Genomic DNA, 19088 nt, shown 5'->3' with positions numbered 1-19088 from the left:
TCAGAATGGGATTGTCTTTAGAAGGGCACATTGTGAACAAATGGAACAAAAATTGCAATTGAAATTCAGGTCCCAGTGTGATAGCTTTGTAAATTGTTTATAATTTAGACCATTAGTGGTAATGGTCCTTTATTCTTTGGTCTTTTGGTTTTTCTTACCTTCATTCATTCTAGCTCTTTTAAATTCTTGATTGACTAGATATAAGAAGAATCTATAATAGTAAGTTAAGCCATAAAAATAATAACCATCTTTTGGGACAAATAGGAGGTTTGAAAGACAATACTTAGTGTTCTAGATTTATCAGATCCTGCATCTTTTGTCTGTATCTTTAAATGCTTTTGACTTTTTCTTACCTTTCCATTTGATATTTTTTGTTAAATTGTCAGAAAATATGAACTGGTGGGCCCTATTTAGCATTTTCATTGACCAAGTCCTCCTCATTTTAGATTACATTAGGAAGTTAATAGAGTTTTCAGTAGGTTCTATTTTTTCAGTGAATCTCTGAATAATATGAACATGTTTTATGTATTTTTTAACAGCTCAAATAATTCTATACCCTGTTTTAATTACAGAGCTATCATGTATTTACTTGGTTTTAAAGTTTTTCACATATGTAATTATTACAGACATCACAGCGATTTTCTTCAGTTGATGAACAAGCAAAGCTTCATAAGACTATGTCTCAAGGAGAGATTGCAAAGTTGGCAGTGAGACAGAAGGCTTCAGATTTGAATATAAGGTATAAAGTATATACAGTTAACAGGGGTATTATAATTTTATTTAATAATTGACTGTAAAATACTGAGCCTTTTTTGAAAACCATAATTCATAGAGAAGCCACTTTTGAAATTAAATTCATTTTCCGATTTTTTAAGAAATGTTCAGTACCTACTATTGATAGGTACATAGTAGTTCATATATATATTAAAGGGAGAAAAAAAAATTTTCCTCAACTCTTGTAAGTTCATAGTTGGGACAAACTCCCACAACAAAAGATAAGATTTAACAAGAGAAAAACAAGTTTGTTAACACATGCAATAAATATCATGCAGGAGAAAAGTAACTCAAAGCAATGGTTTAGGAGTCTGGCTTATATATTGTCTTCAACAAATAACAATAAATTTTGAGAAGTAACAGGACAAAGAAAAGCAGTTTTAGGCTTCCAAAGGTGGGAAAACTGTGAGAAGGTAAATTTATGGGGGAATTAATAGAGTAAAGTTGTCCTCTAGCTGATGAAGGTCCACACCCGTCACCAGTGATTAACTTCTGTCCTTCCTGGTAGAAAGGGGAGGTAGATCACCTTTACAAATTTAGGTCCTGCTTTTAGGCAAATAGAAGAGGGCAGAGCTTTTCTGCATCTATTTTAATTGCCTTTATCTTAAAAATATTTATGTCACGTAGGCATATTTTGGGATGACACATTCGGGCTCCCATCAGTGTAATAAGCTTTATCTCCCTCTATGCTTAGCAGTATGATTTTGAGGGGTGGGGGGCACCTCTAAATCATTATATGACTTGTGGTCTTTTGTTGGGAAAGAAGACAGAAACAGAAACTTTTCAAAGGAAGACAGAACAATGGCCAACAACCATATGAAAAAATGCTCAACATCTCTAATCATCAAGGAAATGCAAATCAAAACCACAATGAGATATCACTTGTCTCCAGTGAGAATGGCCTTTATCAATAAGTCCCAAAACAATAAATGCTGGCATAGATGTGGAGAGATAGGAACACTCATACACTGCTGGTGGGATTGCAAACTAGTACAACCTCTGTGGAAAGCAATACGGAGATACCTTAAAGAGATACAAGTAGACCTACCATTTGATCCAGCAATCCCATTATTGGGCATCTACCCAAAAGAACAAAAGACATTCTATAAAAAAGACATCTGCACTCAAATGTTTATAGCTACACAATTCACAATTGCAAAGATGTGGAAATAACCCAAGTGCCCATCAGTACATGAGTGGAGTAATAAAATGTGGTATATGTATACCATGGAGTACTACTCAGGTATAAGAAACAATGGTGATATAGCACCTCTTTTATTTTCCTGGATAGAGCTGGAACTCATTCTACTAAGTGAAGTATCCCAAGAATGGAAAAATAAGCACCACATTTACTCACCATCAAATTGGTTTCACTGCTCAACACCTAAGAGCCCATATAGGAATAACATTAATCGGGTGTCAGGCAGATGCGGGGGAGGGGATGCGTGTATACATACATAATGAGTGTAATGTGCACCATCTGAGGGATGGACACACTTGAAGCTCTGACTCGGGGGAGTGGAGCAAGGGCAATGTACGTAACTTAAACTTTTGTACCCCCATAATATGCTGAAATAAAAAAAAAAAAGATTAGACAAGATAAGTTTGAAAATATGTCTCACCTTTGGACTTGGATTTTGTTCTGAGCTAATAAGTATTTTAGAAATGGAACTGGAAAGGACTTTAAGGAAATAATTCTATTCTCTTTAGGAGAGCTTGTGGAATTTTTATTTTTCAGATAAATACTTTTGTCTCTTATTATGCTATGTAAGCATTTGGGCCCTCACTAAAAACTTCAATATCATGTTAAAATTTTTCTGGTTCATAACCCTATCGAAGACAACTTTATTACTGACTATAACGGCATAACCCAAGGTAACCAAAATCCAGAGCAGATTATACTGGAAATCAAATACTGAGAAACATGATATAACAGAAGTAGAAGAACGTATACCTGGAGATAGCAGCTTAAATATATATGTTTAATTTCCACTTCCTCCCCTAAAATTGCTAAAATGAAAAAAACCTACAAAGTCCCCCCCACCAGAAAAAACCATCAGAAATGGAGACAGCTACAATAAAATTGTGGAATATGAAAAGTAAATAGACTTTAAATTTTGAATGTCTTAATAGATAAGAGAAAGCTGAATCGTAAACCAGCTCGGTAAAGCTGAGCAATAAGTATCTAGCTTACTGATTCTCCCCAATCCTATCAGAAAACAAGTTTATTTTCTGGAAAGGATAAAACAGAAGATCTCTGGACTTGGAGTTTATCACATGTAGTTGAGGACTGGGGTACATATTTGGAAGAAGGAGATTTAATGACTCCTTATATACTGAATGTCAAGGTCCCCCAGCTTTTTTCCTTTGCTCAGCTCCTACATTTCCCATATCCTCTAAGCAAGTGGTTCAAAGAGACTTCTGTCCAGCCTTCAAGGAAAAACCTGAAGATATTACTATCAGGAGCTTTTCCTGCAAAATCAACCAGCAAGATAACCCTGTAAGGAAGACTATAGTTTAGAAGTCCCACCAGTGCACACTAGGGCTTGAAAGCTGCTTTTTTTTAAATGGTACTTTTAATTATAAGCAGATACCAGTGGTTGCCACACATTTGAGGAAATACCTTATATTGAAGAAACCAAAACTAACATAAAATACAACTGGGAAGAAATAAACTATGCAGGGGATAGAAGACTTCAAGACAGACAAATATAACTATTAACAGACCTTCTGCATAATAAGTATAATTGTATCTCTGAAACCAAACAGGGTACGTGAGAAACATTCATAATAGAAAGAACTTTTGAAAATTAAAAATATGATAACATAAAAGAGCAACTTAGAAGGGCTGGAAGAAAAGTTGAGGACATATCTCAGAATGTTGAGCACAAAGATGAAGAGATAGGAATTTTAGAGGACCAATTCAGGAGATCCAATGACCCAGTGATAGGAGCTCTGGAAAGATAGAACCAAGAAAATGGAGAGGAGCAAATTATTAATAAAGTAATTCAATCAAATTTTACAGAACTGAAGGATATGAATTTCCAGATTGAAAGGGTCCACTGAGTATCCAACATAAAAAGAAACCCATACTGAAAGACATGTCTTTATAAAACAAAAGAGACAAAAGGAATCTCCATTATGACAATGAAAGTAGCTTTTCAAATGTTAGCTGCAAAGCAAGCAATGAGGGAAACCAGTCCAGATGGGAGCATCTTAAGAGGTTCTGGGAGAGATTTCTTCAAGAATATGAAACTGATAGATATTGAGAGGAAGATATACACAACTGGGGAAATACTTGGAGGTGAACTGTATGTAGAAAAATGAGCAAATGAAAAATAAAACAATTTTCATGAGCAAATTAAAAAAGAAAACACACACAAAAAACATCTTGGTGTGGCATGGTGGCTCATGCCTGTAATCCCACCACTTTGAGAGGCTCAGGCAGTAGGAACACTTGAGGGCAGGAGTTCAAGGCTGTATTGAGCTATGATCTTGCCGCTGTACTCCAGCCTGGGCAACAGAGCAAGACCCTGTCTCTACAGAAAAAAAAAAATCCTCTAGAATAAAGTAGGTCATTTAGGGAACTACGTGCCTCAACTGTGAGTATTATTTACATAATAAAAATAAAGACTGAATATTACTAAAAGTATATTCTGGATATTGACCTCAATAAAGCTAGAGTATAATTCTGTTGGGGGTACCTGTTTGTAGAGGGGATTATACAGGAATGGTAGAACATGCTTCATCATTATCTATGGTCATGAGTATGATAGCAATATAAGCATGTTAAATATCAGAAGAATCAGTTAAATCATTTCAAAAGGATTGCCTCCAGGGAGCAGAAAATGAGATGAGAATGGCAGAAAGATGCTATTGTTTGTAATGTCTTAGAGAACAATATCTCTTTATAATATATGACTGTATACATTTAATAACAAGCTTTTTTTAAAAAAGGGAAAAAAGAGTATGGGCTTCAAACCAGATAAACCTGATTTTAACTTCCATCTTCCTTAGCCCTCTGAGACTCATTTCGCTCATGTGTAAATACTTATTAATCATGGTAGTTGTGAAAATTAGGGAAATCACTTATAAGACATAGTGTTTGTCACCTTGTAGATGCTCAGATGTTTCTTTTTAATTGAGTGAATGGACATACAAATGGACAAATTAATGTGCAAATAAGTCTCCTAGTAGTACAGGGTTAGAATATGTAATAGATGGTCAGTAAATGCAGGCTATTCTTATCTGAAGGTACTTTCCTTGATTTATATGATGAAAGAGTGTATAAGCACTAAGAAGAGGCAATGTAGTGTAGTAGGTGTGGTTCTCAACTTTGTCACTCACTGGATATGTAACCTTGGGAAAGTTACCTAATGTTTAAGTCTCCAGTTTTTCACCTGTGTAATATTTATAGTAGTTTGTTAAAAGCAAAGTTGTTAATAATTAAATAAGGTAATCCTATATAAGCACTTAGCCCTGTGCCTAGAGAAAGATAAGACTTCAAATAAGTAGTGGCTTTTGTTAATTAATGATATTGATAACTCGTGAATATAAAATAGTGGCATTAAAGCTTTTATCATATAATGGTGAGAGAAAAGATTTAAAATTACATGCATCACGATTACAGTGACAGAACAATTGGCATGATTATGGATAAAGACTGGAAGGAAATTACAAAAAAAGTAAACTTTCTCTAGAGTAGTAGGATTATTAGTGATTTCTTTAAAAAGTATTTTCTTTGTTGTTAAATTGTGTATATACTAAATCCAAGCTGGAACGGGTGTCAAGAATGAAAAGATACCAGTTTGCGAATTAGAAAACCTGAGTTGGAATCCTAGTTCCACTGCTTTGTAGCTGCTTTACTTTAGGAAATTATTTAATTTTTCTTAGTCTTAATGTTAGTATTTCTATATTCAAGATAAAGTAACTGTCTACCTTCCAGGTGAAGTTTAAATGTGAAATTGAAGATTAAATATGGTTAAATTCAAATCTGAAGGTTAAATGAGCTAATATACATGAAAGGTATCTAAAGCTTAAAGTGATATATAAATATTATCGCTGGGACATGCTGATTTTCAGTTTTGCCTTTATTTTTTTAAACAGACCTCAGAGAGCTAAGATGAGATTCTGGGCCAAAGGGAAACAAGGGGAGAAGAAGACTACGAGAGTGAAACCTGCCACCCAGTCAGAGGTTTCAGCACTCTTTGCAGGCTCAGATGTGATTCCAGCTCATCACTTTCCAGATGGTAAAAATGGACAAAGGGTGGAGCATGTCTTCCTAATTTCTGTTTATCATAATTTCTGTTTACTCTTTCGGAAAGTTTGCTATTCCTGTAGTATTCATAATGGCATTCCTGTTGGCTAGATATTCTAATGAGATAGGACCAGGATTGTTATATCCTTCCTTAACTAAATATAATTATAAAGTTACATTGTACCTATAATATAAGTTCAAGAAAATGTGTTACAAAACAGTGAAACAACCACTTCAAGAATGTTTATGAATTTTAGGTTAGCCTTAGTTTTCTAAGTTATTAAAAAAATGGATCCATTATTCATTCACTTAAATAGGCATTATTGATAATAATAGCAGCTAATATTTGAGTGCTTACTACATACAAGGCACTTTAGTAAGCATGTTATATGTATTAACTTAATTGATCCTCATAATAAGTTTTTAACATTGGTATGGTTATTATTCCCAATTTATAGATGAGAAAACTCAGGCACAGAGAAGTTATTTATTTACACACATATAGTAATTGGAAGAACTGAGATTTGAATCCACTCAGTCTAGCTCCAGAGGCCCCATTCATAACCACTGTGTTGTATGTTAAATACGTACTATATGTCAATGCCTAACAGATGCCTGGCACTTTGTAATGTAGCTCTTATTTTAACTTTTTGGGCATGAACCATAACATTTGAAAGTATCCAACAGTCAGTTCATCAGTTGAGAAAACTGACCTTTCTAAATGCTAAAATTATTTACTCTCTGAGGATTCCAGTAATCCCAATATTAGAAGATTATGTCTTCTTCCCAAGCCCTTTTCTCAGGCATGTCTGAGAGTTTTTAGCTACTATGTAAAGATGCCGGCTATCTTCAGCAGGGATATACATTAGAGGTGGGTATATGATAATGTGGGTGAAATACTAACATTGACTAAAATAGAAAGAGGCCCTAGGAAGAAAGCTATTATCTCTTAAGGAAGGATAGAACAGAACCAGTTACAGTAAGTAAGCAAAAACTTTTCATATCTAGGATAAAATAAAAGGACAAGGAGGAAAGATAATCAAACTTCACATAGGAATGGATAGGCTGGAGCAGAGGCACCTGTCAGCTCTGTGTATCAGAGAAAAGAATGGTGGAGAAGTGGTTAGACCCCTGTTTTTGTATCTTGTGGCTTTGTTCCTATCAGGTGGCAAACCGATGTGGATAAAAACCAATAATAAATAAATACTACACATTCAGTTTGGAAAATTTGGAATTCCTTACAATTGTGTTACTAAGGTGACCAATTTCTTTTATCTTGTCCATTTGATAATCATTCTAAATTTTTCATTTTCCACTACTTTATTCTTTGCTGCCAATTCTCAAGAAAGAAGTGTAAATCTCAATAGTTGAAAATTCATATTAAAGCAGACTTTATTGTGTTTGCTTCATAAGGAGCCATGTATAAAAGTTACGATAATAAGTTTTCATTTATATTTGGGTAAAAATTTATTAAGGTAGCCCTTGTTTGTAATGTTAAAATGGGATTGTAGATAATTTCTTTAGTAATCATTTCTTTGATTATGACAAAGATACTGACTTTGCTAAATGAAATAGATACTTATATATCTAAGATTTATAATGAAATTAAAATTGGTTGATATCAGTTTAAATATACTTGTGTCCCATAATTGTATATTCTTTATTCTGGTGTCATAGCTGAGATTGGGTTTATCTCAATTCTTGCCTGAGATGGCATTTTGCACATAGGGGGCTACTTTTTCCCTTATTGTTAGAATTAGCTTTTAGGTAGAAGTAGAATGTAAGAGGGTAAGGAGCATACATACTGGGGAAACAGCGTATGTGGAAACAGAAGAAGCCAACATTCTCATCAAGCTTCACATAGGGCTTTGGCAAATCCAGTGCAGTTATAGATTGTAATGGAATCTAATTTATCTGGTGTAAACAGTTGCAGAGAAAAATTGTCGTGCTTCTCAATGTTATATATGCAAACCCAGTTCATTCCAGGAATTCTGTGAGAAATACAGGCAATTATTTGGGGGATTTATAAGAAAATCATAAATACTAAAGAGACCCAAGCAGAGGTAAGCCAGTTGAGTTACTTGGCTCCCTAATAGGTTGCCAGGCTGTCATCAGACATTATCACTGAAGCATTCATGACTTTATACCATAGTAAAGAAATAATAATAATAATGATTATCAAACTCCACTAGTTTGTTGAACTTGTATATAGCTGCATGTTCTTTCAAACGTGTAGCAAAGCTGACACTGGGTTAGTACTCAGCATTTAATATGCTATTGTGGTTGCATACTATCCTTTCTTTTCTTTGGGATTGAGATCTCTGGGATCATCTAGGTTGATATTCTACAAGGCATTTCCATCCAGGCTTTGAATATCAGACCTAGATAGTATTTCCCTTTGAAAAGTGCTAATTCTTAAATACATTTTCTGTACAGATGTACATACAATCTGGATTTATTGCCTACCTGCCTGACTGCAAACATTAATGTTATCTTGCTTTTCACGTGTTGGCATATGTTTGCTTCAGTGACTTACTAAAGGAACTTAAAAAAGAAGGATGTGAATATTATCCGTATGTTTACTAAATATGTCTTTTGGGGCACTCTATCTTGAATTGTAGAATTAGCTCAGTATCATCCAACACCTCCTTTGAGCCCAGAACTGCCTGGGAGTTGCCAGAAGGAGTTCAAAGAGAACAAAGAGCCTTCTCCAAAGGCTAAGCGCAAGCGAAACGTGAAGATCAGCAGTGTGGCTTTGGATTCTGTGCATTGGCAAAATGACTCTGTCCAGATCATAGCAAGTGCCAGTGATTTGAAAAGCATGGATGAATTTCTTCTGAAAAAGGTATACTTTGTTTGCTGAGTTAGGCCTCTGAGCAGCTTTGGCTAAGGAATGGCTGTAAATATCAGGATATGCCCTCTAAAGATCAAGGTTACATGTTTCAGTAAGTTTTATGGTCTGCTCTTTACCAGAAAGGGGCAAATAATAGGATATGCATTAGTCAAACTGGTAGACAGAATTTAAGGTTTTAGGCTTTACTATTGACTTCTATTTTACTGTAATTGTCATGTTACATTTCATATGTGGTAAGGCTTGTTATTATACACTGGAGTTTTTCTGGTAACAGAACTATAGAATTATACAATATTAGAAGGGACCTTAGAAATCATCTAGTAGTAATAATAGTTTGACTTTCTAGTTGTACTTTTACCTGGGTCCCGTAATAGCCTGTAGCTTAACACTTTCAGGACAGTCATTTTAGGAGACACTACATGTCTAATGTTGCATTCACCTCTCTTCAAGTAGTTGATTATGTACAAAAACTCTTTTTGTGGTCCCCAGATGAATGACCTAGATAATGAAGACAGCAAGAAAGATACACTAGTGGATGTTGTATTTAAAAAAGCCCTGAAAGAATTTCGGCAGAATATCTTCAGCTCTTATTCATCTGCACTGGCAGTAAGTTGGACTTTGTTAGGAGATATTCACTAGTTCAACATATGAAAATTTCACACTGTTGTAAAAGATAAGACAGAGGCCATGTTCACCTGAGACTTTTCCGGTTTCTTGTTTTTATTTTAGGGATAAGTAAGGAAAAACATACTGAATGATCTCAGATTAATAGGTTTCTTGAATTTACTAGAGTAGCTTTTTCCCCTCTTATGGGTATTTTTTCTTTTTCTTTTTTTTTGAGACAAAGTCTCACTCTGTTGCCTGGGCTAGAGTGCAGTAGCATCATAATAGCTCACGACAACCTCAAACTCCTGGGCTCAAGCGATCCTCCTGCCTCAGCCTCCCGAGTAGCTGGGACTACGGGGTATACCACCATACCCAGCTAATTTTTAAATTTTTTGTAGCGACAGAGTCACACTATGTTGCTCAGGCCCATCTTGAACTACTGACCTCAAGTGATCCTTGAACCTTGGCCTCCCAAAGTGCTGGGATTACAGTTGTGAGCCACCATGCTGGGCTATTTCATCTTCTTAAGATATTGATTTCAGATATCCTGGGTATGATTCTATTTCACCCATTGACTCTCTGGTATTTTGACTTCTCATAATCCTTTTAGCTCTGTGGCCAAGCTATAACTTCTACTTCTCCTACATGTGGAATGTATTGTGTGTTTTCTTTCAGTAGAATTAGGGCAGTTTATGGTCACTGATTTCTGCATGTCAGTTTATATCACTTTCAAATTTACCTTATACAATACTTTTATATGACATTGGTCCTGTTTTTGAAAATTTGTTTTTGATGCTAAAATATATAATAAGTAATGCTTTGGTCTGTAGAAATCATTATTAATACTTATGAATTGTCATATTTATTCCATAAAATAATTCATATTTTATTGATTTTCCTTTGTTTAGTCTTTAATTTACCATGAAAAGAGAAAAACTTTCACATATACTGTACTTTTATATTTTTCTCAGCATATATTTTATATATATATTTTATATTTTTTGCTGTTTAAAAACAGAAGCCATACAGTCTGAGAGGGCAGGAATTTCAAGACTATAAAGAAGTAATCAGTTTATGGGAAATTACTAGTTATGAGGAAGGACAAAGTTGTACCCATTTTTCTAATCCTGTCCAGCCACTTCACACTCTCATCTCTTTCACTACTTAATTACCTGTATTTCCTAGATCAGGGAATTGGGGCTATTGAATGCTCCAGTACACTCTGAATCACATAGGAAGAGTCAAGATTAAGAAGCAGAGCTTGGCCAAGCACAGTGGCTCACGCCTGTAATCCTAACACTCAGGAAGGCCTGAACAGGAGGATCACTTGAGGTCAGGAATTCAAGACCAGCCTGAGGAAGAACAAGAGCCCATCTTTATGAAAAATAGAAAAACTTAGCTGGGTGTGGTGGCTCGCGCCTGTAGTCCCAGCTACTTGGGAGGCTGAGGCAGAAGGATTGCTTGAGCCCAGGAGTTTGACTTTGCAGTGAGCTGTGATGACGCCACTGTACTCTACCTGGGTTGAGAGAGCAAGACTCCGTCTCAGAAAAAAAAAAAGAAAAAGAAAAAAAAAGCAGAGCTTAATAGTGATTTTCTAACCCTGGATGAAAAAATCTGAAGAGGTGAAAGAAAAATAAATTCTAAATATATGTAATACTTTTTGATCACCTAAGAGCTCTAGTTTTCTTTCTTATAAAGATTCCAGATCTCATTTAAATAAAAGGAATTCTATTTAGATTCCTTTGCAAGTAATATGATGTTACTCTGGGCATGTCACTCTAATAAATTAAAATAAAGAAGGTTATCTAGCCGGGCGCGGTGGCTCACGCCTGTAATCCTAGCACTCTGGGAGGCCGAGGCGGGTGGATCGCTCGAGGTCAGGAGTTCAAGACCAGCCTGAGCAAGAGTGAGACCCCGTCTCTACTAAAAATAGAAAGAAATTATCTGGACAACTAAAATATATATAGAAAAAATGAGCCGGGCATGGTGGCGCATGCCTGTAGTCCCAGCTACTCAGGAGGCTGAGGCAGTAGGATTGCTTGAGCCCAGGAGTTTGAGGTTGCTGTGAGCTAGGCTGACGCCACGGCACTCACTCTATCCAGGGCAACAAAGTGACACTCTGTCTCAAAAAAAAAAAAAAAAAAAAGAAGGTTATCTAATATATCATTAAGCAAAGATCCACATATTCATTCTTTCAATTTTAGAGTAGAGCTATCTAAATAAGGTTCATTTCTGGAGAGGTAAGTAATTAAGAGGGATCCAAATAATCTTAGTACCTACATAAAATTAAAAAGCCAGATTTAAGGGAGAAATTCCCAGGAGTTCCTCAAATGATTACATTGTTTAAACTGTTAGGTCCTTTACTAAAACTTAGCGGGTTTTATTCTGCATCCATTTCACATTAGAGTAGGAGTTTATAAATACCACAGGACCTCATCAGCATACTCACTAGAAGCTTTATCAGGATCCTGATCTTTTTTTTTTTTGAGGCAGGGTCTCACACTATTGCCCAGGCTAGAGTGCATTGGTGTTGTCCTAGCTCACTGCAACTTAAATCTCTTGAGCTTAAGTGATCCTCCTGCCTCAGCCTCCTGAGTAGCTGGGACTACAGGCACACACCACCATGCCTGGCTAATTTTTATATTTTTTATAGAGATGGGATCTCACTCTTGTTCAGGCTGGTCTGAAACTCCTGACCTCAAGAAATCCTCCCACCTTAGCCTCTCAAAGTGCTGGGATTATAGGCTTGAGCAGGATCCTAATTTTTATTCTAAGTACAACTCAATACAAGTTTAATCCATCTTCTATATTTAAAGAATTGCTTCATAAAACCTTACTTTTTTTCTCATTGCTTATTAGATGGATGATGCAGAAAGCATACGGTATAAAGATCTCTACGCACTATTTGAACAGATTCTGGAAAAGACCATGAGGCTTGAGCAGCGTGACTGGGGAGAATCTCCAGTGAGAGTTTGGGTCAACACTTTCAAAGTGTTTTTAGATGAATATATGAATGAATTCAAGACTTCAGATTGCACAGCCACAAAGGTAAATGTGATGTATCTTGATTTCTAAAAGGATTCAGTTGTGAATTGTTTTTAAAATTCTGCGGGAGACATCTGGTATTTGAGAAAAACATTACAGAGAGCATGTCAACTTAGTACTTCTTTAGATCCTCCAAACTCCATTCTGTCTTATAAGTTCATCAGACCATATTTTCTAAACCCTCTGTAATGAATATACATTTCACTGAGTTAAAATGTTGTGCCCTCAAGATTATACTCTCAGTTTTAACAGAGGTCTTGAATTTCCTTCTAGTGGCCTTTATATAAGGACTCATAAATTATATTTCCTCTTGAAAATGTGTTTTCACAGGAAAATGTGTTTTAAGATGCATGTTTCAGGAAATCTACGTAATAGTAATAATAACTTTTATTTTTGAATACCTATTATGCCCTGAGAATTGTATGAGGTGCTGGATATTTAATTCTTGCTTCAGCCCCATTGAGTAACTATTATGAAATCTATATTAGAGAAGAGATAGCAGATTTAGACAAAGTTATCAATATGTTTCTTTTCAGTACCCCCAAATGAAATAATTAGGTACCTGTTGACATTAGGAATACCATCAATCGTTTGTATTGATTATGTTCCATTTTATTTTTAGTTATTCTAGCTTATATGTATTTTATTTAGATTTGCAAATCACCTTAAATCATTTTTGAAGTAGTCAGATATAAACAAGTCCTTGAAAGTTCTTCTATTCTAGATCTAGGTAAAGGTTTTTATTTTATGTAGAAGAAGATTCTTATTAGTCTCGTACTGCTTTTGTCTGTAGGTTTAAAAGGTCAGGTTTGGATTGTTCTGTATTACAGTTATCAGGAAGTGTCACATGTAAAACAGCTTTTCTTGTCCCCAATGATACCTTTTTATATTTAACTCTGTGATGGTTTTCTAGAGCCAAATGTGGAAAGTAAAATCTTTAAAATGAATGATCATTTAACTAATGATTAACATAAAATAATCATTTTAATTAATATGGCATGGCTTCTGGGAAGAACTGAGGTTTAAAGAGAGAATAATCTTTAAAATATCCTTTCATTTGTTGCTTTTATTAGCACTATGTTTTACCAAACTTAAAATTTTTCTCACATTTGCTTATTAGCACTGCACAGTTCCTCTTGAAAAATAAAGATCTGCTTATTTTATTACCTTTTGAGCAAATATCTCAACATTTGCAAAGAAGTAGAAAGTGTGTTAGTCTTTTTTATCATAGTTTCTGTATTTCTCCCCACCCCATGCCAGGTGCCAAAAACAGAAAGAAAGAAAAGAAGAAAAAAAGAAACTGATTTGGTAAGTTATAATCTGTTTTTTATATTTTAAAAAAGTAATTTTCAGATAAGTGATCTGAAGTATATCATACAGTGTGTCTATGGATTATATTTAAGGAATAGATTTATCAGGTACCTAGATGGTAATCATTTATGTCTTTACAAAAACTTAGAATGACAAATGTTCCTTGAATTCAGTGACTGGACTTATAATCAATGGTGGCTTCCTAAAGTGACATAAAACTGAAAATGCTTACTCATGAAAGGCACAAATTCCTTTTCACACCTAGGGGTAAGGAGGGAGCTTTTTAGGAGTTTCTCCTCCCTTCTAAAGAAAATGGGGCTATTTACTTACAATTCAAAAGACATTTCCCAAGCCATGTGAGCACATTTTACCATTGTTTATGCTTTTATATATTGTATTATATATCTCTATTGTGTGATGTATGACAATTTGTATAATTACTAAGATGAATTAATCCCTAGAGAAGTGTATAATCTACTAGTGGAAGCAGGAGTTTTAAAAATTATTAGTGTCAGATGTAATAAATATTGTAGTTAAAAATAGTACAAAGTGCTATTGAAATACAGAAAAAAGGAATGCTTTACAGAAGAAAAGATATTTTTGCTAATTTGTGATACTGGTTTATCTAGCCAATGGTAATGAGTATATACAGATGCAGGTGAGTGAAGAATCTGGTATGTTGAGACAGTAGCTTTGATTGACTCAAGTACTGCATGGGTGGCTGGAAAAGAAGGTAGGAATCTGATCAAGATTCTACCTTCAAAATATCTCTAATATCTTACTATTTCACATCACCTCCACTCTTTCACAATAGTCAAATGCACTTTGTACAGTGTCATTCTGGTCTGCCTTCGTATACCCTTCTCCCCTTTCTATGAATAGCCATAGTGACTCTTGAAAAACAAAAATCATGTCCTTCCTCTACTCAGAACTCCTTAGTAATTTCCAGTGTTTCTCAGAACACAACCCAAAGTTCTTACTATGCCTACAAGGCTTGACATGATCTTTAGCATGACTGCCTCTCTAGGCTTCGTTTCCTCCCACTTTTCCCATTATTCTCTCTGTTTCAGTTACATTCGTTGCCACCACTTCCTGTTTCCCCTCTTCCCCCTTTCTTCTTCAGTTTTCCCTGAAAATGTTAAGCTTTTGGGCCTGCAAAACCTAGATTCACCCCTGCCAATGGCAAATCTTAATTCTAGAAAACTTATTGTCTACATTACTGATATATCAGGATTATAAATCATCCCCTCTCACTTATCAAGAAAATTCTGAGGTCTTTTAGATCATTACTTGTAGATTTTACACTATCTTTGTTAGAAGTATGATCTGACTCTATTTTATAGATTATCTGCTGGTTGAAAAGTTTTCTGCCTTTTCATAGGAGGCACAGAATCCTGAAAGTAGTTTAACTAACCCATTAGCCTGGATTGGTTTTTTTCCTTCAAAGTAAATTTTTCCAATTGTGAAACTTTAGACAGCTTAATCTCTGGCTCTTAATGTCTTCATCTATAAAATAGGAATAATGTTACCCACCACTGAGGATTTTTGTGAAATTAAATGAGATTGTATATAGAGGCCTGTTATAATAGGTATTGTTTAGGCACTTTATACACTTTAAGCCTTGTAAGAGTCGTCTTCATGTCAGTAAGGAAAAGAACACCTTAAGATAAAAATGAGCAAAAGATATAAATAGACAATTTATTCAAAAACTATTTTATTACATTTCAGGGACTATAATAAGTGCAGTTCATAGAAAGAAATGTGAAGAAATATACAAATAAGTGTTTACCTTGTTAGCAGTCGAGCTAAAGTGAAATAATGATTTTCTACTTTTTCCATCAACGGACAAAACTCAAAATAAATTAATTACCTGGAGTTTGGAAGGATAAGTAAATACGGATTTTTTAGTATTACAAATAGGGGTATAATTTGCATTAACTTTCTTGGAGAGTGTACTTTAGCAATGGTGTATTAAAAAGCTTAAAAAGGTTAAAGGAAAAAAAGAAAAACTTTGACCCAGCAATACTATATCTAGAAATTTATCCAGTGGGCATATCAGTTATACTTTTTCCACACTGACATGTACAAGACTCTTTATTGAAGAGAAGTTTATAATAGCAAAAGACTGTGAACAACTTAAATAGATAGGGAAATGCTTGAATAAATTAGATGCATTTATATAGTAGGATGCTATTAGATACATTTATATAATAGGATACCGCTTAGCATTAAAGGAATAGAGGCCAATAGAGGTATGTTTTGTTAAGTAAAAAGAGCAAGGAGGCCAGGCACAGTGGCTCACGCCTGTAATCCTAGCACTCTGGGAGGCCGAGGCGGGCAGATCGTTTGAGCTCAGGAGTTTGAGACCAGCCTGAGCAAGAGTGAGACCCCGTCTCTACTAAAAATAGAAAGAAATTATCTGGCCAACTAAAATATATATAGAAAAAAAATTAGCCGGGCATGGTGGTGCATGCCTGTAGTCCCAGCTACTTGGGAGGTTGAGGCAGTAGGATCGCTTAAGCCCAGGAGTTTGAGGTTGCTGTGAGCTAGGCTGAAGCCACAGCACTCACTCTAGCCCAGGCAACAAAGCGAGACTCTGTCTCAAAAAAAAAAAAAAAAAAAGAGCAAGGAGCTCAGCACCCTATAGAAAGCTATTTGTTTATATTATTTTAAAATTAAAAATAAATTCATATATGTACTTATACAGAAATGCATATTCTGTATACTACAACAGATTGAGTATAGAAGTAGCTGTGAGAATCTAGATGTCTTTTATTAATCCAGACATTGAAGAGATTTAAAAACATATAAAACAATACCCCTTTGCCACTAATTTTCTGTGTTACTTATGTTAATGTATAATACACTTATTGTAAATTTTTAGGTGAATTAATGGACAAATACTTAAAATTTTTTCAGTTTCAATTTCTAGTACAGTAAATATCAATAGATGTAACCCGTGTAAACAGAAGCTTTCTGAGATCATTAGTAATTTTCAGTAGGGTAAAAGATTTCTGCCATTAAAAAAAAAAACTTATTTTAGAACTGCTTTTAATTTAACATGCTGGTTTAGAGTCATATAAGACAGCAGCTATGTGTTGGTTGCATTGCTTTCTGTTTTTCATATAATTTGGTCATGTTTATCTGGATTGTTAGCTTTTTGAAGGTGGGGACCATATATTTTATTTTTATTCTCTTTCTCAAAAGATCATAATTGTCCCCTTTGAATAAGTGTCCACTGAAGACTTAACAAGGGATTGAAGGATTTTCCATCGGCTGACCATGTTAGGGCAGCATTTACTGTGTTGGCTTTAATGTAAACAGCTAAATTTTTTCATTCAGGTGGAAGAGCACAATGGTCACATCTTTAAGGCCACCCAATATAGCATCCCTACATACTGTGAATACTGTTCTTCTTTGATATGGATAATGGACCGAGCCTCTGTTTGCAAATGTAAGTATGAGAGATCTTTGAGAACATTTTGTAAACCACTTGACATTTCTATTTCTTTGAATTTTCTTACATCTTCTTTAACATAAAGAAGTAATTCACACTGCCTATTTTTTCAGCCTCATCTCTCACTATACTCTCCTTCACCTCTTCTTTGTATCCAAACCAGATATTTTGGTGTTACTTGGTCACTGGGAGCTTTGTACTTGCAACTCACTCTGTCTGAAATGCTCTTCTCCCAGATTTCAGTATGGCTTCGTATTGCAGTTTAATTCATGTCTACACTCACATGTCACCTTCTCAGAGAGCTCTTTCCTTACTGTTCTATCTAAAATGCCACCCTGTCTCCAAATTCTCTATCCCTTTACTCAGATTTAATACTTTCGATAGCATTTATCACCAACCAAAATTATAGTAAGTATTCATTTTTCTTGTTTTTTAGTCTATCCCACTATAATATATGCTCTATAAAGTCAGGAAACTTATCTATCTCTTCTATATCACCAGTGCCTAGAAGAGTTCTGGCACATAATAAGTTTTAATAAATATTTGTTGGGTAGATGGACTTATAGATGGATGGGTGGATGAATGAACAAATTTTTACATTATAGCCAAAAGGGTACTTTTTCTATTGCAGTCCTTTCAACAGAGTATATAAATCCTAAAATGTGAGTAGAGACTCTTTGTAGATCAACTTAGTTCTGGTTTATAGTGGTCGTTTTTAGCTTCTACTCCCTTTACTTTATACATCTGCTCTGGTGCTATCGTTAAATCTGTGAAGCTTTGCTTTCACTAGTGAGCTAGAACTGAATGAAGGAAATATTAGGAAGGAAGAATTATCATGAGAATGAAAATAGGAAGTAGTTTGAAATGTACTTAACTGCTTAATGTTAGTCTGATTCTTGTATGTTTAGAGTAATTTCTGCTCTGACTTCAAGCTGAAAGTTTATAGAATTTGCTTTTTTATGATTATGGGGGGCTTAGTTTGATTTGCTTTCTTAATAGAATTAATTAACTTTCTTTGTTATTATCCTGGTGATTTCACCCATACAATGACATGGGCTCCCCTACTTGATCTTGGCCTTGAAAGCCCCACAAGTTATACTGGAGAAACTCAAGAAAGGATATTCAGGTGTTGGTATGCAGAAGCCAGAACTGGTGTAGCGAAATGACATAGATCAACTGTGTTCTCAGTATCCTCTTCTTAATGTGCCTTTTCCTGCTCACCAACTGCCCAGCCACTGTGTTGTCTACACTCCAATAAATTATTTTTGCTCTGAACCTTTTCTTTACCTCATTTTCCCAATCACAACTGGTATTCCTTATTATCTGATTCCTTAGAGCTCTATTCTGGACCTTAAGAAACAATAACTAAGACCTTTCTTATATCTTGATATGCTACTCAATTTGTTTTCATTTCAGGAAGAGTCTTTGACAGTAATACTTTCCTTAGCCATAGGAATGATTCTTAATAGTATTTCTGGCATTTTAGCAGGTTGTAGAGCATATATGTGAGGGAACATGAACGCTAATTTCTGAATCAAACCACAAAGATAAATATCCTGCTGCAATTTGGAGGGGGATAGCATAGAGACAGGATGGGCAGTCTTAAAAAATAAAAATCTTTTTCTTTGAGAGTGGCTAGAAATTTTGGGCATGTTTTCCAACTTCACTATCCTCAAGAGAATAGGTTAAAATCCTTTTTGGTTATTAGATAGTACAAAGTATATGTATATATGGTATTATAACAGTCTGAGATTTAAAGAAAAAACTGACGTCCAAAATGAAGT

The 19088-nt window shown here is 34.9% G+C and overlaps 1 protein-coding gene across 1 annotated transcript in view; it reads left to right on the top strand.

Moving 5' to 3' along the window:
- Window positions 1–19088, top strand: part of MYO9A (myosin IXA) — a 241817-nt gene that overhangs the window by 192673 nt on the left and 30056 nt on the right. Inside the window, exons 27-33 of the mRNA XM_045531001.1 lie at window positions 627–739; window positions 5881–6023; window positions 8653–8876; window positions 9375–9491; window positions 12351–12539; window positions 13797–13844; window positions 17190–17301. Of these exons, the coding sequence (XP_045386957.1) occupies window positions 627–739; window positions 5881–6023; window positions 8653–8876; window positions 9375–9491; window positions 12351–12539; window positions 13797–13844; window positions 17190–17301 (946 nt within the window). The remainder of the gene's footprint in view (window positions 1–626; window positions 740–5880; window positions 6024–8652; window positions 8877–9374; window positions 9492–12350; window positions 12540–13796; window positions 13845–17189; window positions 17302–19088) is intronic.

Source organism: Lemur catta, chromosome 1 (assembly GCF_020740605.2).
Source record: "Lemur catta isolate mLemCat1 chromosome 1, mLemCat1.pri, whole genome shotgun sequence".
Lineage (NCBI taxonomy): Eukaryota > Metazoa > Chordata > Mammalia > Primates > Lemuridae > Lemur > Lemur catta.
The sequence above is the reverse complement of the archived record's forward strand: the minus strand, read 5'-3'. Positions and strand labels throughout refer to the sequence as shown.